Source organism: Typopeltis vanoorti, chromosome 9 (assembly GCF_054136105.1).
Source record: "Typopeltis vanoorti isolate ZY-2024b chromosome 9, IOZ_Tvanoo_1.0, whole genome shotgun sequence".
Taxonomy (NCBI): domain Eukaryota; kingdom Metazoa; phylum Arthropoda; class Arachnida; order Uropygi; family Thelyphonidae; genus Typopeltis; species Typopeltis vanoorti.
The window spans coordinates 86,419,305-86,445,683 of record NC_143557.1 but is presented as its reverse complement, the minus strand read 5'-3'; the positions used below and the strand labels follow the sequence as shown (position 1 = coordinate 86,445,683).

The following is a 26,379-nucleotide window of genomic DNA, read 5'->3' as shown; positions in this document are numbered from 1 at the left end:
CAGGAATTGACCCAGGTCTTTCTGACCAAAGGGCTTTGTCTATACCGACTGAGCTATGGAGGCAGGAAAATGACTACTTGTTGATATTTCTAGACTTTGCAAAAGCATTTGACAAGATTCCACATAAATTGCAGCAAGTGGGAATGGATACGAATCTGATGATTTGGATTAGAGGGTGGCTGATGGAGAGATATCAAAGAGTGGTTTATGGAGGAGTTGAGTCCAGGAGAAGGCAAGTGACCAGTGGTGTACCACAGGGCTCAGCTTGTTTCTCTGTTGCTTAATTTGTATATCAGTGATATAGGAAATGATTTGCCAGGAAATATTCAGTTGTTTGTAAACTGGGAAGAGAGCAATGGCAATGAAGGTGATGCAGAGAATCCTGCAGGAAAACTTAAACAGAATAGCAGTATGGGCAATGGTAAATGGCTGCCATTTAATGTGGCCAAGTGTAAAGTAATGCATTTTGGGAAGAGAAGCTGTGTACTATATTGATGAAACTGAACTGCAGGAAACTGATGAGGCCAGGGACTTGGGTGTGATTGTGGATAGAGAGTTGAAGTTTAGAGGGCATATTGCTAAGGTAACCAAAACAGCACATAAGATTATGTGGCTGTTGAAGAACACACTAACAAACAGGGATAGAGAGGTTATTGTTTCCCTATATAAGACTGCATCTGAACTACTATGCACAGATCTGGACTCCCAGATTCTGTGGGGTTGTTGTGAGGCTCCAGAGGCAAATGACAAAAATTGTGGCAGGTCTATGGAATGCTCCCTATGAGAATAGATTGATGGTCTGTAGGCTTCAAAAATTAGTTGATAGGTAAAAAAGAGGAGACATGATAGAAGCATTTAAGTTATTAAAAGGGGTTTTGTAGGATTGACACTGAAGACTTTTTTCAGTATATGGCAAGAAGGGAGAGAACAAGGGATCATCAACAGAAGTCATATAAGAGTGTGGTAAGTATGGGTGTTTGGACTAGATTTTTTGCTTGGAGGCTAGTAAATGGGTTGCCATAGGTGGTTGTGGGCACTTCATCAGTAAATGAGTTTAAGGAGAGGTATGATAGGTATTATGTGAATGAATGGCTGGTGTGTGAATAATGGATCTCCCATGATGAGTCTTCTTACTCCATGGAGATACTTGTGTAATAATAATATATTCTTATAAAACCATTCACATTACTTTTGTGTAACCAACCACTTTTATGCATAACCTAGCTTTTCACATTTTTTTCTCTGTGTTCTTTCAAAATGCTTTCTTGGAGAATATGCTGACTTATAGAACTTTTGATATGCTTTCTTGTGTTCTAGGATTGCCTGTTTACTTTTTTGAGTTGACCATGAAGGATTTTTTTTTTTTTTTTTTAATTTATTTATTTTTAATCCTTATAGCCAAATTTACCACATACTTCCCTGGTTGAATCAACGAGCGTTTTCTTCACTCTACAAACTTAGTCTTCAAGGTTTCATTTTTCTTGAATAATATTTGAGTTTATAGTACACCTGTGAAAACTGCTTGACTTGGATCCTTTTTACAAAAATTTGAATTTTTTTTTATTCCAATAGCATTGTTATTATTCTACTCAAAACTAAATGGTGATCACTTTCTGTTTCCAATCCTCTGAGTATACTCTTTGTGTCCTGAAGCAGTATGAAGATATCACTATCAGCATTAACATATTCAGTAAGACTTGTTTTTATTCTTTTGTCTTCTCTCCATGTGAATTTATGTACAACTTTATGTTGGAACATGATGCTATTAATGACTAGTCATCCTGAATAGAAATCTAGCGGGTGCTTACTGTTATTTTATTTTATTTTTTTGCTGGGAAGGAAAGTAAATTATTCTTGATAGGAAATTACATTCTTATTTGCATGCTTATTTTATCCAAGTGTGAGCAAACAAAAGTTTGCACTTAAAATATCTTCACTACTAGGTTACTTGTATAAAGAGTAGTTGACATCACATTGAGTTATCTTTGTATCTCATAATGTATAGCACATTACCTTATTTACCACACAAACTTTCATTTGCTTGCACCTGTGTAAAATATGAATGAAATCAAAATATAATTTCTTGTCAAGTGTACAATTCATCGAAATGATTGTTTCATTGAAAGTATACTTTGAAAGTCTAATGCTTTTTTTTTTTTTTTGGTCAGGTTTTAAAAACAAGAGATGAATTAACCAGACACAAGCCCCTCATATTGGTAAAAATTGCTCCTGATCTTTCATTTGAAGAAAAGAGAGAAATTGCAAAAGTAATCCTGAGAAAAAATGTAAGCCCATTCTAAATTATTAACAGCTATCATCCTCTCATAACACTTTTATATTTGATGTTGGATATAATCTATTTTAATTATTAGTGTTACATTTACAACTTCAGTTAACTTTTTTTCTGTGTAACTATTATTGCATTTAAATTGAAAAATAGTATAAATTGCACAACTTTTATAAAATATGTTGTATTTTATATAGAATTTTTGAAATTAAATAATGAGGTATTTTCATTTTGTATCTTTTTTTTTTTTTTTCCTGAAATTGAACTCTTATTTGAACTATATTTTCAAAACTAAGAAGAAACTATAAATTGATCTATTATTTTAATTTTTATAACTTGCTTTGTTGCACTAATGAATCATGTTGCCGATTAAACTGAGCTTTATGGAAGGAAGAACTGCTTTCCTGAGTGGCCAAGTGTGAAAATGTCTCAGCTTTGCAACAACAAGCTGTTAGTTTGAATTTCGTATCACATATGTTTATGAAAGTCTCTATGTGATAAATGATTTTCATCCCCTGTTCTGATAGCATCATGTTACTCAATGGAGATGGCAGCTGGATTTCAGGTTTGTTTACAGTACTAACCAGCTAAAGATATTTAAATTTTTTTATACCATCATCACTAAGCACATTATTTGCTTAACAGCTAGGTGTTGTTGACAGGAATAAAGAGATTAGCAGAAAGAAGAATGGAACATTTGTGAATGAGAAGGGATATGTGATATATGTAGTAGTGTTACATATTTTAATTTCTTAAGAAAGACAAGCTGTTAGAAAATGCATAAATATTTAAGATGTTCAGGTAACTAATTTTGAAGGTGCTTGAAATTTTTGCTTATGTATTATTGAAAGACTTTACAAATATTTTGGAAATGCAACAGTTTCTCATGCTATTTTTCAGATTTATTGGATATTGGAAAGAGAGAAGATTGATTGAGTAGATACTGGAAAAAAAAATTGAGTAGAGATTAAATAATCTTTCAAAATGTTTCTATTATAAATTAGGTAATGGGATTTTAATCTTATTGTAATAACTGCCTCTGAACAGAAAAATTCTGGGAATGCTAATATATTAAGCATTGTTTAAACTTGGAAATTTGTATGTCATGTACTGAATAAAATGAGGCAAGATGAGTCCCAGATGAGTCTTTGACTCCATGAGGTCTTGGATAGATATGAGTTTTTTTTTAATGTATACCATGTCTTGGATTCATCTTTTTTTTTGTGTGTTTGAGAGACAGGAAACTTTTAATTCATCTTGCTACTCTCCACAAAGAAAGCAAATAGTAGATGATTTCGGTAATAGATGATTTTCATCACCCTTGAGACCACCATCCTGCTTATTTGGAGACCTGAAGTAGTTAAAAAAAAAGTACCATGTGTTTGCTCCCTGGAGCTGGAAACCCAGATTAATTAGCCCTTGGCCCACCAATGATATTAAATGTGTTATAGATTTACAACCTTGTATGGATGGAATTTTCTTTTAAAAAAAAACAAACGTGACTTACTAATGAGTTGAAATTTGCTTCAGACAGCTATATAAAAATTGCAGGCGTAGACTTCTGTGGCTAATTGGTTCAGAAGACATATTTTGGTGATTACACCACATTTTTTATTATTCAGTTATACAACATACTGAAATAATAGTTCCCGACAAGTTTCGTAAATCGTAGGATTTACATCTTCAGAAGTAAATAGTATAACTTAAAGTTTAAACAAGAGAAATTAATAAATACAAATCATAACCGTCTGGCTATTCATAAACTCAAATAACAGAATGCAGATAGAAAACGTTATTGACGTTGAACAATACTGGGCGTTGTCACTTGTTCTTGTTCTCGTTCATACAGTCTGAACTCAGATTGAGGTAGAATTTTTATTAGAGCTGACCACACTTGATAGAGAATTAAACCTCTGTTTTTATTGCATTGGGTTGGGTTTTTCAGCATATTAGCAGCTTCTTTAAATTTTTGTATGTAGCAATTGTTTTCTATGTATGACATCGTCGTTTTTTGCCAGAGTACATCATGTCCAGGAAGTGGTATGGAAAGCAAGACCCGTTTTTTGTTCTCTTTTGTATTGTACTGTCCTATGTAGCAAATCCCACAAGAGCGGATTTTGTAGACTCCTGGTTTTTTAAGAGGATGATGAGGTGGTTTTGGTAGATGTAGGAATCTTGAGAGTTTTTCCATAGGAAGGAAGGCTACTTTTATGTTGTGTTTGTTCATTAATTTGGCTAGCGTATCTGTAACATTTTTGATATAAGGAAGCGAGATTGCATTTTTGTAATCCTGTTTTTTTGTGTTGTTAGTTGGAGGCATTTTAAGGATTCTCTTGATGGTTTTTGTTTCATCTGTTGGAGGATTTGTGTTAAGTATTTTAGTTCTTCATTACATCTTTCTTGCATGCTGGAGATATTGTATGCTCTGTCTCGAAGAAGTATTTTTTTTGAAGGATGGTGGTGTGAGGCTGCATTTAGAAATCTTCCTGTGTTGGTCAGCTTCCTATATACTGAGAAGGAGAATTTATTTTCTTCGTTAACTTCTAATAGAATATCTAGAAAGGGAAGTTTTCTATTTTCTTCTTGTTCTAAAGTGAATTTTATGGTGTTGTGCAAATTGTTGAGATAATCTTTAAAATTGATAAGTTCATCTGTTGTTCCATTCCATATGATGAAAATATCGTCTACATAGCTTAGCCATATTTTTGGATTTTTTATGGTAATTCTTTAGAGCATTGTTTTCAAATTTTTCCATAAATAGGTTTGCTAATACCGGTGATAATGATGAAACCATGGCCAGTCCTTCTTTTTGTTCCCGGATTCTGTCTTGATAAGTGAAAAAAGTATTGTTTATACAATGTTTAAAACGATCTAAGATGTCCAGAGGGAAGAGGTCTTCTAGAAGATTCAAAATTTCTTGTCTTGGGACATTTGTAAACAAGCTGATCATGTCTAGACTTGCTAAGATGTCTGATGGACCAATACGTATATCTTTCACTTTTTCTATGAAGTGTGTACTATTTTTTATGAAGGAAGATGTTTTTTCTATATGATGTGAGATCATGTTGGTGAGGTATTTCGCCAAGTTGGAAGTCGGTGAATCTCTTCCATCTACTATTGGTCTAAAGGTATATCTGACTTGTGGATCTTTGGAACACCATAGATTCTTGGTATCAAAGGCTGTTTTGATTGTAAGTATTTTTTAAGTTCTTCCATCCAGAGAGGCACTTTTTTTATGAGATTATTTGTTTTTTTTGTGTGTATGCCAAGTCGGGTCTCTGTCTAAGGGTTTGTAGGTGTTTGTATCCTCCAGGAGACTTTTCATTTTATTATCATATTCTGTAGCATTTAAAATGACAGTTGTGTTGCCTTTATTCGCTTTGATTATGACAATATTTTTGTCATCCTTTAATTTTTTAAGGCAAGCAAATTCATTGTAAGGTAGATTCCTACGAGGTAATCTGCTTTTTAATAGTAAAGCTGTACTCTCTATACGGGTACGATCTGCCGTGTTGTCCGGTAGATTTCTAATTCCTTTTTCTATTTGTGCTATGATATCAATTTTTGGTTGGAAACGTGGGGTTAAGGCAAAGTTAAAAACCCTTAAGTAAAACCTTGTTCTCTTCTTTTGTTAGAACTCTCTAAGAAAGGTTAATAACTACTTTTGAATGATCTAGTTGTTTTTTATGTATTTCTTTCTTCTGAAGGAGTAAGTTGAACTTATGAATTAATGTATCTTCTTTTCTGAGATCACTATTGCTTCGTTGAATGTAACACTATCAATGTTGTACCATAAGTAGGTTGGAAGAGATGTGGCCAGTTCATTATGAAGAGAAAAAGTGTTATTACTAATTATTGCTAATTCAGCTCTAGTGACTGTAATTCTTTCTCTTAAAAGAGCTAGTTCCATTTTATGATAAATTCTGGAGGCTTTGTTTGCATGGAATACGCGTTTGATTTTGATGAATTTCGGGATGACTTCGTTATCTCTGCATTGGATGAGGAAACTTAGACGGTTAAAAGTTGAGATATTTAATGCATAGTTTCTCTAATTGTATAACTTTATGCCAAAAGCACTCACCGTAAGTTTATAATTGCAAGCGTAGACTTCTGTGTCTAATTGGTTATACATTATTCAGTTATACAACGTACTGAAATAATAGTTCCCGATAAGTTTCGTAAATCGTAGGATTTACATCTTCAGGGGTAAATAGTATAACTTAAAGTTTAAACAAGAGAAATTAATAAATACAAATCATAACCGTTTGGCTATTCATAAACTCAAATAACAGAATGCAGATAGAAAACGTTATTGACGTTGAACAATACTGGACGATGTCACGTGTTCTTGTTCTCGTTCATATCCGAGCTCAGATTGAGGTAGATTTTTTATTAGAGCTGACCACACATGATGGAGAATTAAACCTTGATTTAATTCTCTCAAGTGTGGAGAATGAACAAACACAACGTAAAAGTAGCCTTCCTTCCTTTGGAAAAAATCTCAAGATTCCTACATCCACCAAAACCACCTCATCATCCTCTTAAAAAACCAGGAGTCTACAAAATCCATTGCTCTTGTGGGATTTGCTACGTAGGACAGACAGGAAGATCTGGAGAAATACGCATGGCTGAACACCAAAAAGAAGTACAATACAAAAGAGAACAAAAAACGGGTCTTGCTTTCCATACCACTTCCACTGGACACAATATACTCTGGCAAAAAATGACGATGTCATACATAGAAAACAACAGCTACATAAGAAAATTTAAAGAAGCTGCTAATATGCTGAAAATCCCAACCCAATGCAATAAAAAATCTACCTCAATCTGAGCTCGGACTGTATGAACGAGAACAAGAACACGTGACATCGTCCAGTATTGTTCAACATCAATAACATTTTCTATCTGCATTCTGTTATTTGAGTTTACGAATAGCCAGACGATTATGATTTGTATTTATTAATTTCTATTGTTTAAACCTTAAGTTATACTATTTACCACTGAAGATGCAAATCCTATGATTTATGAAACTTGTCGGGAACTATTATTTCAGTATGTTGTATAACTGAATAATAAAAAATGTGGTGTAATCACCAAAATATGTCTTTTGAGCTATATAAAAATGTCTTCAGTTGACTTATTTTACAATGCAAAAGAAAATTTATTTTATGATAGAAATAGGATGTTGCAGGAGGGCTGAAGTTGCTGAATTTCTCGAATTAGTTAATCAGTGTTTTTCTAATGCTTATTTATGTGATACATCATATACATTAATGGTATAGGAGTCATAAATTGATTACAGATGAACCAGATAGCTTAGTCAATCATTTTTGGACTATTTTTAACATATCCACATCCCACTAAAACCAAGTGACCAAATCTGCACATAGTAATCCATATGCAGTTTGATTAAGACTTTATACAATGGGACCATACCCTCTTTACTTTTACATGCAAGATCCTTGTCTACACTGATGTGATGACTTCACAAATTGAGCCACATGACCTCTAAACTTCAGGTGCATATCAACCACCACCACTCCCAAATCTCTCATCTCCCCCATCCCCTTCAAAATTTCTCCATCAATTTTATACTTTGCATTTCTCCCTTTTCTGTCAAATTTCAAATCCTTACTCCTTGGCACGTTGAACTGGTAGCTCCACTCATTTGCCCTATTTGGATCTTCCTGTAAGACTGCAACATCTGCTCCACTCATTATTCTCCCAAATTTTGCATCATCTACAAATACTTGCATATCTCCAATTAAACATGTCCCAATATCATTAATATACAAACTAAACAGTCATCCTTGCTTCACACCACCAGCATTTATCCTCAGCTTGCTAATACTTGTCTGACAGTCAGCACCTATCCAGCTCACTGATCTAGTATATCTAATCCCATTTGTTCTAATTTAGTTACCAACTTATAATGTATCAATCTCATTATAATGAGATTGCCACATTATGCATATTGCCACCATATGCATTTCCTTTGTTCAATGCATTCATCACCTTGTTGTAATACATGAATAAATGTATAAAACATGATCCCTCTTTAACAAACCCGTGCTAATCATTACAGAAAATACTGCTATTATCAACTCAGTTCTATATCCTAGTGCTCATCATTCTCTCCAGTGCCTTCACAACTCCAGACACACAGATTGGTCTACAGTTTGTGTCTTAGTCTTATCATCACTTTTGTGAAGTGGAACAATTTTGTCCATTTTATCCTCTTTCTACTCCTTTTGCCATCCTTATCAACTGAGACACCTTCTTGTCCTGCTCTTTATACTCTTTGTGCAACTGATCATTGCCATTATTCATCTTGTGCTGCCTTCACAGTGAGATTGCATGCTTAATCTCTTTATCAATCCATTTTTCCATCTACCTTATTCATCCTTTTCACCTTTACTGCTGTTAAATACCTCTTGATCAGTGTCCAAGTAGCATTTATCTTTTCTCTACTTAGCTTCTCATTCCATGCTATAGTTCTAAGCCATCTCCTAAACCTTTTGTAATCCCTGACCTTGGAGTTGTACATATATCCTTTTCTCACAGAAGTCTTCATATGGCTGACTACCATCCAGCTGATCACCTCATGTTGCTCTTGCAAACTAGAGGGAGATGCAACACCCTATTCCCAATCACATCCTCTGATATGATATGATCTAATACTCTTGATCCTTGTGTGTCCAGGGTTACATGCTGTTTAAGATAGTTGTCCCTCAAGAATTCAAGAAATTCATTTTTCTTATTCCCAGATACACCCTCCCTTTGTTCCAGTCTATATCATCATAATTAAAATCACCAATAATGATCATCCTTTTCTTGTTCACTAACTTAATTTGCGTATGCATTTTTTTCTCACCACCCTTTACATTTCCTGGCATATAGTAGCATCCAACTAAATATCTCTTCCTGGCAATCACCATCTCACTCCATAGTGCCTCAAAAACCACTGTCACTATTTCCATTTACATCTTTTAGGTCTGTAACTAGTCTTTGCCATGCCACCTCTTAGCTGTGATTTCTCCACAATTGCCATGTGCCTGCTCATCTTTATCATGCTTATTATGTATATTTCTTCAGACTCAACTATTTCCTCTACATTATAGACCATCCCATTACCATGCCGACTGTCTCCATACATATATTTACTACTGTTTCCAACATCTGCTCTCCTTATGCTATATCTCCCTGTCCATCTTGTATTCCTGTTTTTTTCACCCTCATCTTCCACTGTACTCTTCTCCATTCACAAGCACTTCTGTCTCACCTTTTCCATTCTTCTAATCTCTTGTTTACATCCCTCATCATATTTCCTTCCAGCACCACCATCTCCTGATTCACACCAAATCGATTTAAATGTTACTAAACTGAAAACATAACAGTGTTATAACACTGTCAATGGTATTCCTATTTCGTTTTCATGTCAAAAATTCAATTACTGCACAATGTTTTATATGCTTCACAAAGCCTGTAAAAAATGTTCTTTGTATATGCAATAACACGAAAAATACTACATTAATCATAATGAAAGATGGAAAATATTTTAAGATATAAGTACCTGTTAGCAATTCTTTAGCATTCCTGATTATTTGGGATTACAGATAAATGAGAGGCTACTGTTTAAATAAATAATATAATGAATTACCTTCTCTTGAAGAACAACTCAGATGCTACAAGGCCCATATGCTGTGGCTAACTAACTTGCTGCTTCTGGACAGCTATTTTTATTTTACCCTTTTTCTGTTACAGATTTTTAGTTCTGACAACTAGTCAGTCATTGTTGGTCTTTTTTGTAAAAAAACAAAGTAGACCATAAAATGGTTGGTTAGCACCCTGCCTATGGTCCATCATATTTTACTGGGAAAGACATATTATTAATATTTCTTTTATTTAATTAAACTATTATATCAGAAAATCTCATCAGTGAGTTTAAATATTTGTCATGTCTCAAAGTTTTGGAGCAGTTATTATTTAATATGCAATTTATTTTAAAATTCTATGTGTGATATATAATTTGCATGCATAAATAGTCAGACAGTGTTTTTCTCTTTTTTTTTTTAAGCAAGTCTCAGTCATTAGTTTACACACACACACACACACACACACACATTGCTTGGAAAAAAGTCAATAGGTACCATAGCGTGATGTAGATATACGCCCTTCTTTCACTGTAATGACTGCAGCAATTCTACAGGGCATACTTTCTACAAGCATATGATAGCAACCAATGGGAATTTTGAACCATTCTTCCTGTAGGCATGTAATGAGGTCCTGGACTGTTGTGGGATGGACGTCCCTTGACCTCAAATGGCATTCCAGTTCATTCCACAGATGTTCAATAGGGTTGAGATCAGGGCTCTGCACAGTCCAGTCAAGTGTGGTGATGTTCATGTTCACAAATCGTGCAGTTACAGTAGCAGACTAATGACATGGTGCATTGTCTTGCTGAAAGAGACAGTGGTCATTTCTATAGTACTTTTGTGTAGAAAAGTAGGAACATTGTATTGTCCAGAATGTTCAGATACCTCTCAGAGGTCATTGTTTGTGGCACCACAAACAGGTCAGAGACTACATCAGAAAAAAAACAGGATCATACAGTCACACTGCTGTCTCTGAATTTCATAGTAGGGAGTTATGTACTCTGGCAAGAGACATTCACCCATCTGTTCATTAGAGGGTGTAATGTGAATAATCATTCCATAACACAGCTTTCCAAGCTTCCATGTCCCATGTCCCGCTCTTTGCACCACTGAAGATAATTCTGCATGTTGGTTTGGATAATGTTTGGCTTGCATATTGCAGTCCTACCATGGAAACCCATGTTCTGAGCCTCAGTTCTGAATGTTTTTGTACAGATTCATGTTCCAGTTGATGCCCAGAACTCTGCATTCAAAGTGCAGGTCAATGAATGATGGTTTTTACATATTATCCTTTGTAGTACCCTATGGTCATGTTCAGTAAGTGTGGTAGATCATTCACTGCAGGTAGCACTTTCAGTTGACTCCCTTGACTTCCATCTCAGTATGGTATCACTGAGTGTTGACCTGGGATGGCCCCCTTTGTCAACAATTTGCCAAATAGACAGGTTTGCAATATGTCATCCTATCACAGTGCCTCTTTTCAAATCCGTCAGTTTCCTTCTTGCAGCCATTTCACCTGGACACAGTTGCACTGACTTGGGAGCATCATGTATATTTAATGTTACATTATTTGTGTATTATATTGTATATAATGTAATATACCATTTGTGTAATGGTTTGTCATTTTTTTAAAAAGTGCTACTAGCTGTTTACCTGCAGTAAACAGATATTAGGCTAGCTCCTGTTATGATGTTATTAGGCTGCCTGCTGATGTGTAGTATCTGCTTTTGCAAGCATAACAATAATTTTATAGTGTTAAGATTAAATTGTGGTATTTGCTCCATACAGTGGAACATTAGATTTTGCAATTATTTCTTTACCCTGTATCGCATTTACTGATATTTTGAGTCTGTTGAACCTTTGATAAGCTGTCTTTTGTGAGTGAAGCATTTTAAAAGTAATGCCTGTGCAGACATAGTGCTTTGACGTGTGAATGCCCTTGAAACTTGTCAACACGTTTCATTCATACTTTTGCAACAATATGGTATGCTGTAATATGATTGAAGTAGTATTTTTCATAATATTGCATGTATAATGAACTATCTTTTATAAATTTTAAGAATTTAAAACAATATTCAGTGATTGAATACTGCATACTGCAAAATGAAATGTGAGTACTATTAAAATTCACCACTGATTACAAGACTTTTATGGTGAAGTAGATGTGAGGTAGAATTGAGATTATTGATTGATGCAGTCATCATTTTACAAGTTTCCTATAAAGTTATTTGATAAAAATTCTCTTAATACATAATGTCTTGATATTCATTAGGTTCCCCCCCCCCAAAAAAAAGTGGTGCATGTTTAAAAGTGTGTAGCATAAATTTTACATTAAATCAAAAGTCTAAATTTTGTTCTAACAGTTCAACCATTTGTGTATGTTTGAATGCATTTGAGTGTATGTTTGACACCTGAATCAGATTGATTAATGCTGAAACGTTTTTCCCACTTGGTTAGACTATCATAAATTTAGTTTAATCCTTTATCCAAGTGCAAGCAAACAAAGTTTGTGCCTGAAGTATCTTCAGGACTGAGGCAACTCGTGGTAAAAGTGGACCAAGCTCTCATCACTACTTGTCTTAGTACTCCCATAATGCAAAGCACATCTCCTTGCGGGCATGTATAATGCTATGCATTAAGGGAAGGGCCACTACCCAGATCGGTTTCGACCTTTATCGAGGTCTCGTCAGTGGGAGCCAGATCCAGAGGTGGTGATACTAAGTTGGAAGCAATAGAGAGGTCATATTTACCTATACAAGTTGCCAAAAGGTGTCTCACCTTACTATTAAATTACTCTGGATTTAGAGAAAGATGTTGAAAGTTTTTTCACTTGGTTAGACTATAATAAATTTAGTTTAATCCTTTACCCAAGTGTAAGCAAACAAAGTTTGTGCCTGAAGTATCTTCAGGACTGAGGCAACTCATGGTAAAGGTGGACCAAGCTCTCATCATTACTTGTCTTAGTATCTCCCATAATGCAAAGCACATCTCCTTGCAGACATGTATAATGCTATACATTAAGGGAAGGGCCACTACCCAGACCAGTTTCGACCTTTATCGACCAGTAAACTTTATCGACCAATAAACCTTAGTATCACCACCTCTGGGTCTGGCTCCCACTGAAGAGACCTCAATAAAGGTCAAAACTGGACTGGGTAGTGGCCTTCCCTTAATGCATAGCATTATACATGTCTGCAAGGAGATGTGCTTTGCATTATGGGTGATACTAAGATGTAGTGATGAGAGCTTGGTCCACATTTACATTGAGTTGCCTCAGTCCTGAAGATACTTCAGGTGCAAACTTTGTTTGCTTACACTTGGATAAAGGATTAAACTAAATTTATTACAGATTGATTAATAAAATTGATTTAATAAATATTTATTAACTAATATTAATTACATTTGTTTAATATTCAGTGACTTTTATTTTTAGAAAACAGTAGATGGATTAATTATAAGTAACACTACTGTAAGTCGTCCTCTAGAATTATTGAGTGATTTAAAAGAAGAAGATGGAGGATTGAGTGGAAAACCTCTTGGTCTCATCAGTACTGAAACAATCAGAGAGATGTATAAGCTCACTAAAGGTATGAAAGGATCATATTCCGTGCTCCATATTGCTGTATGGATATCATCTAAATATACAGGATGGCCCATATGCCATGGAACATGCTGTAGAAAGGGCTGTCCTTGTGAAGCAACCACAGATTTTTAAAAAATATTTTTTTTTTATTAGTTATGAAAAACTACACAACATAAATGCCTTCCATTTTTGGCTTCACAAAGATAGGCCCTTTCTACGGAATGTTCCATGACTTGGGCCACCCTGTATAAACAGTGCTTCAGTATAAATATAACAAACACAAGAAAAAAAAAAATTAATTCCTTTTTTTGAAGAAAGAAACAATAATTAATTATTTTTTCTTATATTAATTTATTGAACTTATTATTTTGTTGGTTTTTTTAATCATCATCATCATCAAAGCATACACCCTCTGTCCAAAAAGAAACCGAATTTTTGATAGAAAATAAAACACAGGCCAATTATAATTATTCAAATAATTTATTTCAATCAATATATTCTCCCTCATATATCCTCTATCAATATATATATATCCTCAGCTTCAATACAGCATTTGGCACGGTCAATTAATTCATTAAATTAGTTTTTTATATTGGTTTTTGGGATACTGTTGAGAGTTGTGGTTACTGCCACTTGAACGTTTTCAGTGGTGTCGTATCGCTTTCCTTTCATCAGCAAATGAAGTCGGAAGAAAGAGAAAGAAGTCACAGGGTGCTAAATCAGGTGAATACAGCGAGTGAACCAACACAAAAACTTGGTTTTTGCTCAAAAACTGTCTCACGATGTTCGCATGATGAGATGGTGCATTATCATGCAAACGCGACAAGCCGCCTGCATCACGATATTCATGCTGTACGTGACAAATTCTCACTATCAATCACTTCAAAACTTTGAGATAAAACTCACCATCGACTGTTTGGCCAGGCGGAACGAATTCTTTGTGGATAATGCCCTTGGAATTGTAAAAACAAATCAGCATTGTCTTTACTTTTGACTTCTCCAAGCAAGTTTTTTTTGGATGCTCCTCTTCTGGTGGCCTCCACTCAGCACTCTGGTGCTTTGTTTCAGGCTCATATTCAAAACACCACATTTCATCACCAGTAACGATTGTTTCAAGGAAGTTTGAGTCCTTCCAAGCAGTTTTAATGAGGTCCTTGCAGTGTTCAATTCGATGCATTTTTTGGTCATTGGTCAACTTGTGGGGAACAAATCGCAAATTCAATTTATGAAGGCCCAAACTCTCGGTAAAAATGTTGTGCACATTGATTATGGAATCCCCAGTTCATCTTCAATCAATCGCATGGATGATTTCGGGTTTTCTTCGATGAAATCATGCACTTTTTGGATGTTCACTTTGCTCAGTCCAGTTTTTGGACAGCCCGGCTTTTCGTTGTCCTCAAGCGTCTCATGACCACTTAGAAATTGCTTAAACTACTCAAGTTTCCTCGTAAACTTGAGTATAGGATAAGCATTAATCACCTTATGATTTTTGGAGCATTTGATGTATTTCAGTAAAACTTTTACTAAGTTTAACACAAAAGTCAATCGCAGCTCTGTTTGAAACTCATTTTCCGACCGTTCGTCAAAACACACTGTCACTCTTGGCACTATAACTCGGCTTCTAATGAAACAAATGTCATAAACAGTTGACACAACACTAATGAAGGGTATAATTACCAAATTAGCCCACCAGAGGGCATCATTAGGACTTTAGGAACAATATTAGTTTCTTGCTTTCTTCCTCATTTGCTTTGTGTTAGTGCCTGCGTGCGCATACCATATCTTTATGTTCCTGAAGATGGCAATGTGACGTTGCCGAAATATAGAAGTTATTCATTAAAGTTACCTTTAATTAATATACTGTATATGCATTGTTAATTCCGTAAACTAATCACCAGTCATGTCTGACCAACATATAAGCCTTGCTACTAGAATCGTGATCATCCACGGAGATGCCATCACACAAAAGGCCCCTCAATACGGCAAATTGAGGTTGAAAATATCGAGGCAAATAAATCGTCTGACGTTCCTAAAATGCTGCCGGGATAACAAAGTGATCCCTAATTGTGTTAAATTGAAGCACTGTTTTAATCCCGAGAAAGCTCTGCACATTTATAATCGCACTAGCTTCGCCCTGTTAAGAGAACAAATTACCGCGACGCGAGTTCTCCTGGCCAACGAAAACAGAACCTTACGGGTGCTAGAGGAAGAGCTTTCGGATACACTCGGCAATGATCTATGGTCAATACTTCACGACGTCTCGTGCGCATCGGCAAAAAAAGAATTCGAAAAAATACGAAGTCGGCACTTGAAAAAATACGAAAACCTGACAAAGAATTCTACCTCCTTACCACAGCCACCACTCAACACTGTAGTCAACCTCTCGTCAGCAGTTTTAAAGCCTGAAGCGCTCACCGCACTTTCACATGGTCACAATTTCGCCCTAGCTCCTAAAAGAATACCTGCCGAAGAAATCATGATCCAGATAGAACGTGGGATTTGCAACCTGCCTAACCATATCGCCAACAACGTTAGACTGGATGTAGTCGGTGTTCTCACTAAAGCCAAACCTCCAAAAACCAACTTACCCAAAAACGAATATGCTGCCCTACAAGAATTGAAAAACAACAAAAAAATAGTAATCACCAAGGCGGATAAGGGAAACGCCACTGTGGTGCTCAATCAAAAAGACTACAGAGGTAAGCTAACTGCTTTAGTACTAGACTGTACGACTTACCTCCCCATTGAATATAATCCGACCAGCTCTCAGATTAGATCTCTCTACAGACTCCTTAAGAAGGTCACTTCTTGGCCTGTGAAAGTCACCAACAAACTAAAACCTTATAACTCTAGACCCCCCTGATTATATGGACTCCCAAAAATACATAAACAAAATGTGCCATTGTGTCCCATAGTGATGGCATTGATTCCCCCACATATAAATTAGCCAAACATTTAGCCAAAAAGCTCACACACTACACTGGCAACACACCATCACACATAAAAAACTCAGCCCACTTTAAAGCCAGTATAGAAAACCTCACACTCCAACACACTGACATAATGGTCAGTTTTGATGTCTCCTCCCTATTCACTAATGTCCCACTCAAAGAAACCCTAGAGCTCATCCAAGCCAAGTTTCCTCCCGATATCTCAGCCCTATTTCAGTTTACAATAAACTCAGGCTATTTCGTTTGGCAAGGAAAGTTCTACAAACAGATAGAGGGGACAACCATGGGTTCACCGCTTTCCCCGCCCTTGACCAATTTCTTTATGGAGACATTTGAAGAGAAAGTCTTAAACTCCGCCCCACAAAAACCCACCTATTTGGCTTCGTTATGTGGATGATGTGTTTGCTATTTGGCCACATGGCTCAGACACACTCCACTCCTTCCTAACACGCTTAAACAACCAACACTCCAGAGTCCAGTTCACCTTAGAAAAAGAGGAAAACAACACCCTCCCCTTCCTAGATACTAATCACCCGCCAGCTTGATGGATCTTTGGTTTTCTCTGTTCACAGAAAACCCACCCATACTGGCAGATACATTCACCAGCAGTCCCCCCCCTCACAACAATATGGGGTTATAAAAACACTATATAACAGGGCAAAATTAATCTGCTCAGATGACAAGGCCCTAACTACTGAACTAAACCACATCCTCAACACTTTCTTAGCCAATGGCTATAACCCCAAAAAAATCCAAAAAATACTAAAACCAGTAAACCACAACCCCCCCCTCCCCCCTCCACAATAAAGATTACACCAAGTATCCCCTACATCTAGGGCACCTCTGAGAAAATAACCAATATCCTCAAAAAATATGACCTTACTTCCTGTTACAAACCATATAAAAAGTTGGCATCCCTTATCTGCTCTACCAAAGACCAACCACTTCCCCTAGACCTACCGGGAGTATACCAGGTCCCTTGCAACTGCAAATTGTCCTACTTTGGCCAAACAGGCAGAACAACAAATATCAGGATTTCAGAACACAAAGACTACATCCGGTTCCACCAGTACAGCCGCTCTGGACTGGCAGACCATGCCTTAGATACCCACCATAAAATTCGTTGGAAGAAAACAAAAATAATTCATCGCAGCAAGTTTAAATACGAAAGATTATTCATGGAATCTTCAGCAGCTCTAAAAAACGTTCCTAACTTAAACAAATTTGGGTGTATGAAACTACCCCAAATTTGGGAGACTTACATTATGAGAACTTCAGCCCAACTGCCAAGACTACCAAATTAGCCCACCAGAGGGCACCATTAGGACTTTAGGAGCAATATTAGTTTCTTGCTTTCTTCCTCATTTGCTTTATGTTAGTGCCTGCGTGCACATACCATATCTTTATGTTCCTGAAGATGGCAATGTGACGTTGCCGAAATATAGAAGTTATTCATTAAAGTTACCTTTAATTAATATACTGTATATGCGTTGTTAATTCCGTAAACTAATCACCAGTTATGTCTGACCAACGTATAAGCCTTACTACTAGAAACTAATGAAGGGTGACGCTTTCGACAACAAAAAGATACAAAAGGTGGCATGACTAGTTTCTTCAATTTTCGAAAAGTTCGGTTTCTTTTTGGACAGAGGGTGTAGATTACAGCTGTTGTAAACACAGAGCACTCAGTTAGAATGATATAGAAATGATTCAGATTGTAACTAAAAATGTTTAGTTACAATTAGAAGGGCTTGATCACAGCAAAGTTAATTCATGTAAATGTGATTTTAGAAAGGATGTTTCCTGAATCTTTGTAAAATTAATACAGCTATGCTTGTTGAGATTAGGTTAGCTGATGCTGATTCTGAAATTATTCTCTTAGACCTATAGTGACTTCTATGCAGTACAGTTGTCTTTTCCATTTATCCTATGTGAAAGGATATCCTGAGTATAGCAAGTCAGTCCTGACTTGCCATACAGATGATGGCAATGTAATTTTTGAATTCTTCAAGCTGGACATCATCAGATCTACCAATGTCCAAAGTAGGCTAAGCTGCAGGTACAAGGAGCTTTATACATTCCAGGATGTGCAAGAGGATGAAGCTGATCCTTAGAAGAATGGATGAGGGTTGCTAGTTGAATGTGTAGTTTGAAAGTTGCATGGAGATTATTCAGAAGTCTGTGAAACGTTTTAAACATTTGCCACTAATGAATTACAAAACAGATACTATATTTTATTACACTGAAATAAAGTTAAACTGTCCATTTTTTTTACAAACCTCACAAATGCTCAATGTGTCTAACTTTGCTGATGTGGCAGACATCAAGCCGATAATCCATTTCATCCCACACGTGTGAGCATGTCACGGTCAATTAGTGTCACAGCCATGGTGATACGGTTGCAAAGTTCCATGAGATTAGTGGAGAGTGGGGACACAAAGACAGTGTTCTTCACAAATTCCCACAAGAAAAGGTTGCATGGGGTTAAATCTGGTGACTGGGTTGGCTACCACATTAATGCATCATCATCTTGACATGTGCGTCCTATCCAACGTAATGGTAAGTTTTCGTTGTAGTAGCTTTGCACTTCACTGTGGTAATGAGTCGGACAGCCATCTTGTTGATAGATGTAATCATCGCTATCTTCATTAAGCTATAGCATCAACTAGTTCTTCAACATGTCCATGTACATCATCCCTGTGATGGTGGGCTCTGTGAAGAAAAAAGGCCTACACACCTTCACCTTCGAAATCACCTTCACTCCCGTGAAATCACGAATACACTCAGGAATACTTAAGACAATCCCTCCAGCCATAAGTCCGAATTGTCAGCTATGCCGGTCCCAAGCCTGGATAAAAATAGGGGGGATTGAGGTAGTGCGTACCTAACCGTAAAAGGGGCTCACGGCTGTTGAATCGCCATATGAAATGAATGAACCTTCGAAATTGTGCAAAAGACATTCAACACTGCTGAGTCTTGCACATGCTCAGTGAGTGCTTTGGGATTTTTGGTCTCCCAGATTCACACGTTGTGCTGATTCACCTTCCCCACCACACACACACACACACACACACACACACACACACGAAAAGTTGCTTTGTCGATAAAGATGAATGGCTTTGTGAAACTGTCAACTTCAAACCACTCCTGTAAGTCCTTGCAAAAATTAAGACACACTTCTTTAACATTAATGATGAATGCAGCTGAAGCTGGAAGGATTTAATCTTCAGTTCTTATGGAGAATGACCATAGTTTAGAAGTTGTTTAGAAGTTGGTGTCTTGCAACCACATTGTTGGTTGCGAGACACCAACTTCTAAACTTGCACGCATAGTGAACTTCTGTAGGCTGCGTCATGCATAGGCTTCTCTAACGCTATCCACGGTTTCTTCATTAGGCCCTTGACATCCTGGCTGACATAGGCAGTCTTGATACTGTTGTACACAGGTGATTTCTTCTGGAATTCTGCACGAAATTGTCACTGCACTCTCACAAATGGACATAGTTTTTGCGTATTCTAACATACAAAATGACTTCTCATGGTTACTCACCACCACCATCTTTGCTACTATTGGAACTGCAGTTATTTACAACTATTTTAGTTCTAAGTGGGAATTTTCCAGTAAAAGCCATCCATTACTTTAATTTTAGCAATTGAAATTTTCATATATATAGTCTTTACAATTGCTGTAATTTAAAGATGAGGTTTCATTTTTAAATTACAGCAATTTTTAAATTTGCATTAACTTAATTTTTTGTGATCATATGATGTCATTATATAGCTAATAAACAAAATATATGACAAAGCAATTGCTAGTATCCTCATGTACAAATAAAGCAGTACAAATTTAAAATAAGTAAAGTAAAAAGTACTACTTTGCCCAAATTATTCCATGCAGTATTAGAATATGCCCTAAGTGAACTAGATTGGAGTGACAAAGGGATTAATATCAATGGCAAACAAGTTATGATACTCTGATGATATTGTAGTAACAGCAGACAAAAGAGAACTCGATGAATGAATTACATGCAATATCAAATAAAGTAGGATTATACATAAACTATGAAAAAAACTCAGATGATGACAAATAGGAAACTAGATAACAGAAAAACAAATAACAATAGATAATAATAAAATAGAGCAAGTTTAAGAATATGTATACCTTGGAAGAACTTTTACATTAGAAAAATAGAAGCATTTATAAAGAAATAAAAAGAATTTGGCTTAATTGCTTCTATCAAACAGAAAATATTCCTATAGTAAAATACAACCTAAAAATAGATCCAAACTTTTCAACTATGTCATGTAAATCAGAGACATAGCCAATAACTAAACAAATACTGCACAGAATAAGGAAAATTGAGTGTAGAGTGGAGAGAGGGAGCCATACTAAACATCAGATTGCAAGACAAAATAATGAAGATATAAGATAAGAAATAAAAGAGTGTTGGACACAACAAAAGAGATTTTTAAATCAAAATGGAGATGAGCAAGATATATTGCATTCATGAAAAGTGATAGATAGATCTAACGGCATTCATATAAAGCAAGAAGACGAATGCCTGGATTATCAGAGTGAAGATGGTGGAATGACCTAGTGGAGATGGTAGGAAAACATATCAATTTCCTGAAATGTACCTTTAAGGAGTGTTCAGGCTACTATGACAGCACTACATGATTAAGTTTACATTATTATTAATCTCCAGTTATCACTCCAATATTGTCATATCCAACACCTTTTGCTTTTAAGACACTTTTGAATGAATCAATCCACCTAGATTGCGTGTCTTCCTGTTTTGCTAACCTTTCCTCGTCCATTCTATTTAAGTGGCCATGCCACCTTAGATTAGCTCTGTTCACACATTCTTGAATGCTAACAATGTTGAGTTCCTTTCTAATACTTTCATTTTTAATATGATTCTGCCTTTAATGCCAACTGTTCACTCCCCTAATTTTTCTCAGAACTTTCATATATGTGGTCTCTAGTCTTTGATCGAGTTCTTTATTTGTAACCCAACTTTCAGATCCATTACTTAATACTGGTTGAACACTGTCTCGTATGTTGCTAGTTTGGCATTTTGGATAATTTCTCTCTTATTCCTTATAAATTTATTCAACTGGTTTTCCACCACTAGCCTTTGCTTATTCTGTTATCTGTTTCCATATTTAATTTGCCATGTCATTTAAAATTGTCTCCCTAAATAGTTAAAATATTTTACTTATTCTATAAGTTCTCCATTAAGAATGCTGCTGCAGGTTTCTATGTTCCTGCCTATTTTCATAGTTTTGATTTTTTTTTTTTTTGATTTTTTTTTATTGCTGATTTTCATGCCAAATTTGTTACAGTTGTAATTCAATTTAGTTAGAGAATCGTGAAGACTTGCAGTGGATGTGTTTAGGAGTAAATATCATCTGCATGAAGCAAAGAGCTAAGTTTAATATCTCCAATTTTAATATCAGGTTAAATGTCATTTTCTTTCATAATGCAATTCATATAGATGATGAATAAGAGTGGAGATAATGTGCATCCTTGTCTTACCCCTGATTTTACATCAAACCATCTTCCTGTATTCCCTTCAATTCCAATTGCTGACTTAAATTTAAATATAGACTATGAGTTGCTCTATATAATGTTCTGTATACCCCATATAACTGTTGTGTTTTGAAAAGCTTTTCTCTGGGCACCTTGTCATATGCCCATGATTTCTCAACTATTTGTCATAAAGTGAAAATCTGATCTTGACAACCTCTGTTTGGCCTGAACCCAGCTTGTTCTTTTCCAAGTTTCTCTTCCACAATCTTTCTTAACCTCTTTTTAAGTATATTTGCATAAATCTTACTTGGAACACTTAGTAGAGAAATTCCTCTGTAATTCTCACATTCAACTTTATTCCCTTTTTTTTTATGGATGGGAACTATTAGAGCTCTACTCCAATCATCTGGAATTTGACCCTCTAATCAGCCCTCCTGAATTACATGAGTGTAGCCACTGCAAAATTTTTATACCTGCATATTTAAGCATTTCTGGTCGAATAACATCTACTCCAGCTGCCTTTCCACATTTCAAGTTTTTGATGGCTTCTTCTACCTGAAATATTGATATGTACTCCTTTTTGCATTCCTCTTGAAAATTTTCTACTACTGTTCTGTCATTGTTTGTTTTGTTTAAATCTTTCAAAGTGATTACTCCAGACATCTAGGATATCCATACATTCTGTTTTCATGTCACCTTTATCATCTTTGATTCCTTTTACAGTGCTCTTTGTTCCATTTTTAAGCTTTTTCATTAGCCTTCAGAACATTTTGCCACCTTCCTGACATTTATTTTCTATATTCTTCCCCATGATTTTTATTTAGCTACTTTGACACAGCTTATTTCTCTTACATTTTTCTCTGTATTCTTTTAGGACAACTTTCGGTATACTTTCTTCTTGTCCAGGACTGCTTCTTTAGCAGTTTAGGTCCATTAATAAATAACATAAAATGAATTTAACTTATGGGTATATTTTTTATTAGTATAAAATTTCTGCCCTAGTATCAAGGGTTTGTTCTGTATGACTTTCAAATTCAACAAGAACAAAAACCAGTATATTTAACAATGAAACATGCAAAACTGCACACATATGATATAGAGCATCATGGTTTAATTATATTAAGGTTCTGGTAAAAAATAACTTTCACAAGATTAAAAAAAAAATGCTAATTCTGGAATTTGTGAAGAACTATTTCCCATAAAAGTGATAATAAGTTCATTGTTTCTATTTAGATTTGGTTGATGTAGAAAGGTCTCACAACTCTCTCTTTCTATAAATGGTCCAAGAAGTTATTACTTTTATGGAGAACCTTAATTTTCTTCCAAAGAACTCGTTGTCCTGTGGTGATAGCATGCTCCACAAATCCCTATTGCTCTGGCTCATGGAACTTAATATAGTCTAAATGTTCATCACACCACATGACTGCAGATCTACTTGTTTGGCTGAAATACAATAATCCACACTGGCAAGGAATTTGATGTCCGCCATGGTTTTCTTATTTTTCTATCCTTTCAAACAGTTTCACCAGATACCTCCCTAACAGAATCAATACTTTCTTCAGAGTTTGCCACTGAGACTCCAAGGTTTGGTTCTTGTTTTCAAACTGTTTCATTTTTCCTCAGTAATGTTTGTATAGTTGAGTCTACAGTTTACCTGTAAAAGTTGCTCAACTTTATTTTTAAAACTTTCTTACATACTGTTCTTTTCAGTGTGATATTCATTTTTGTCTTGCTTAGCACTAAGTGATTGTCACTTCCAGTATTACATCCTCTGTACACACTTGTATTCTTCACCAGCATGAAGATATCATATCACTATCATCAATGGCATAATCAATTAGGCCTTTTCTTATTTCGTCCATCTTCTTTCCATGTGAACTTTTATACATTTTTATGTTGGAAGATAGTGTTAGTAATGAATAGTCCATATCCTGAGCAGAATTCAGCAGATACCTATGTCATTATTAGCTTTGCCCAAATTTTCCCAGAATGTTTCTATATACCTAGTGGGATTCATTTCCCATTCTGCTGTTTAGACCACTTTTTCCTCCATTTTCTTTATATTAACTGCATGCTCTAATGACTCACAAAATTCCTCCATTTCTTCATTAGAAGAACTTTCTGTGGTACCATGGCACAAATAAGTTTCATTGCCCATTTCCCCATTTTGAATTCTGTCTACATAACTCTACTTGAAATTGCTTTCCAATTAGGTTTATGTTTGGTTGAATTCTAATGCTGCTCCTTCTTTCCTTTCCTACTTATTATTTAGTAAGATCTCTCTTGGTTTTGTCTTCTTTATCTCAGTAATGCCAATTGTGTACACATAGTACTTTGCCAGTTCTTTGAAGTTTGATTTCCTTTTCTTTAAATGCTCCTTAAGTTGTTGGTTCCTATCTTCAGTTCTTCTGATGTTGAATTTATTTGTCCTTTTTTAGATGTTGCACTGGAGTTTGTTCCACTAGTTGACTTTTTCACTGTTCACCCCTTGGCTCTCTGACAAAAACAGTGGGACCTTGTTTAACTGGATGATTCCCCAGCCATTATGAAATCTTATCATGTTGTATCATCATCATATGTATTTGTGGTTTAAGCCAGTAGAGAGTACAATTTGGTTGTCCCAAATCCCAAACAAATTACCAGCCCATCCTTGTTTGTTCAGTACCCAGTGGATACTTCTTAATGGGATGCACCACATGAAGGTGAGGATTGGACATTAGGTCAGAAGTCCCAGTTGGCTCTGCATTCCTTAAAGGCAATGTGGAAGTCTCCTCCCAGTTATTTGGCTTTAAGCGACCCATATATCTTATGTATATCATATATATATACATACATATATATATTATTATTATTATTATTATATGGGTATCTCCATGGAATCAGAAGACTCATCACGGGAGACCCAAGCTATCAAAACAATATCTATCATACCTCTTCTTGAACTCGTTTACAGACGAAGCACTCACAACTGAGTCAGGCAATGCATTCCATTCATTCACCACTCTCCAAGCAAAAAATCTAGTTCTCACACCATTGTTAACCACACTTTTCCTTAATTTCCAGAGATGACCTCTTGTTCTTCCATCACTATCACACAGCTGAAATATTTCTCATATTTCAATCTTATAAAAACCTTGAAGTAATTTAAACGTTTCTATCATATCTCCTCTTCTCCACCTTTCAACAACCTCTGTAATCCACAAGCTCTCAATCTATCAATGTAGGGAGCATTTTTTACACCACTAACCAACTTAGTCATTCTCCTCTGAGCCCTCTCCACCAATTCCCTCATCTCTAAGGAATCCAGGAGACCAGACTTGAGCTCAGTAATCCAAATGTGGAAGTATCAACACCTTATAAAGAGGACTAATAACCACTTTATCTCTGGATGTTAGTGTGTTCTTCAATAACCAAGTAATTCTATGTGCAATCTTGGACACCTTAGCAATGTGCCCTCTGAACTTCAATTCCCTATCCACTAATACCCCTAAGTCCCTAGCCTCATCAATCTCTAAGGAATCCAGGAGACCAGACTTGAGCTCAGTAATCCAAATGTGGAAGTATCAACACCTTATAAAGAGGACTAATAACCACTTTATCTCTGGATGTTAGTGTGTTCTTCAATAACCAAGTAATTCTATGTGCAATCTTGGACACCTTAGCAATGTGCCCTCTGAACTTCAATTCCCTATCCACTAATACCCCTAAGTCCCTAGCCTCATCAATCTCTTGGAGTACCATTCCATCAATGTGGTACACAGCTGGAAATCTTTTAACCCCAAAATGCATAACTTTACACTTCTCCAGATTGAACGGACATCCATTACCCTTTGTCCATTTTACCAATTTATTTAAATCATCCTGCAAACTCTCAACATTGGCTTGATTTCTTATTGCACTTCCCAACTTTGCATCATGAGCAAACAACTGAATATCTCCCTTCAAGTCATTTCCTATATCATTTATGTACAAATTAAACAATAACAGCCCAAGCACAGAGCCCTGAGGCACACCACTGGTCACCTGCTTCATCCCGGACTCTGCTCCTCCATACATTACTTTCTGGTATCTCTCCATAAGCCAATCTCTTATCCATAACACCAGATTAGTATCCATCCCCATTTGTTCTAATTTGCACAACAGTATTCCAGGACTATTTGACACGATACAGGAGTATCCTGTCAAAAGCCTTAAAAAGTTAATAAATTGCTAAAGCAGGACCGACCTTTAACAAAACCATGTTGGTCCTTATAAAGTATCATATTCTGATCCACCCAATCCTGAATTCTGATCTTAACCAATTTTTCCAGTACTTTTACCACCACTCCCGAGATAGTAATTTGTCTGTAATTTACAACTGCAGTCTTGGAG

General features: G+C 35.9%; 1 protein-coding gene across 2 annotated transcripts in view; it reads left to right on the top strand.

Annotated features, from left to right (window-relative positions):
- Dhod (dihydroorotate dehydrogenase 2) overlaps positions 1–26,379 on the top strand; it is a 173,569-nt gene that overhangs the window by 68,510 nt on the left and 78,680 nt on the right. For both annotated transcript variants that reach the window (XR_016548788.1, XM_090397708.1), the window contains exons 5-6: positions 2,169–2,285; positions 13,376–13,529. Coding sequence is in view for 1 of the 2 variants with exons in the window: in XM_090397708.1 (XP_090253834.1) it covers positions 2,169–2,285; positions 13,376–13,529 (271 nt within the window). In the remaining variant the exon portion in view is untranslated. The remainder of the gene's footprint in view (positions 1–2,168; positions 2,286–13,375; positions 13,530–26,379) is intronic.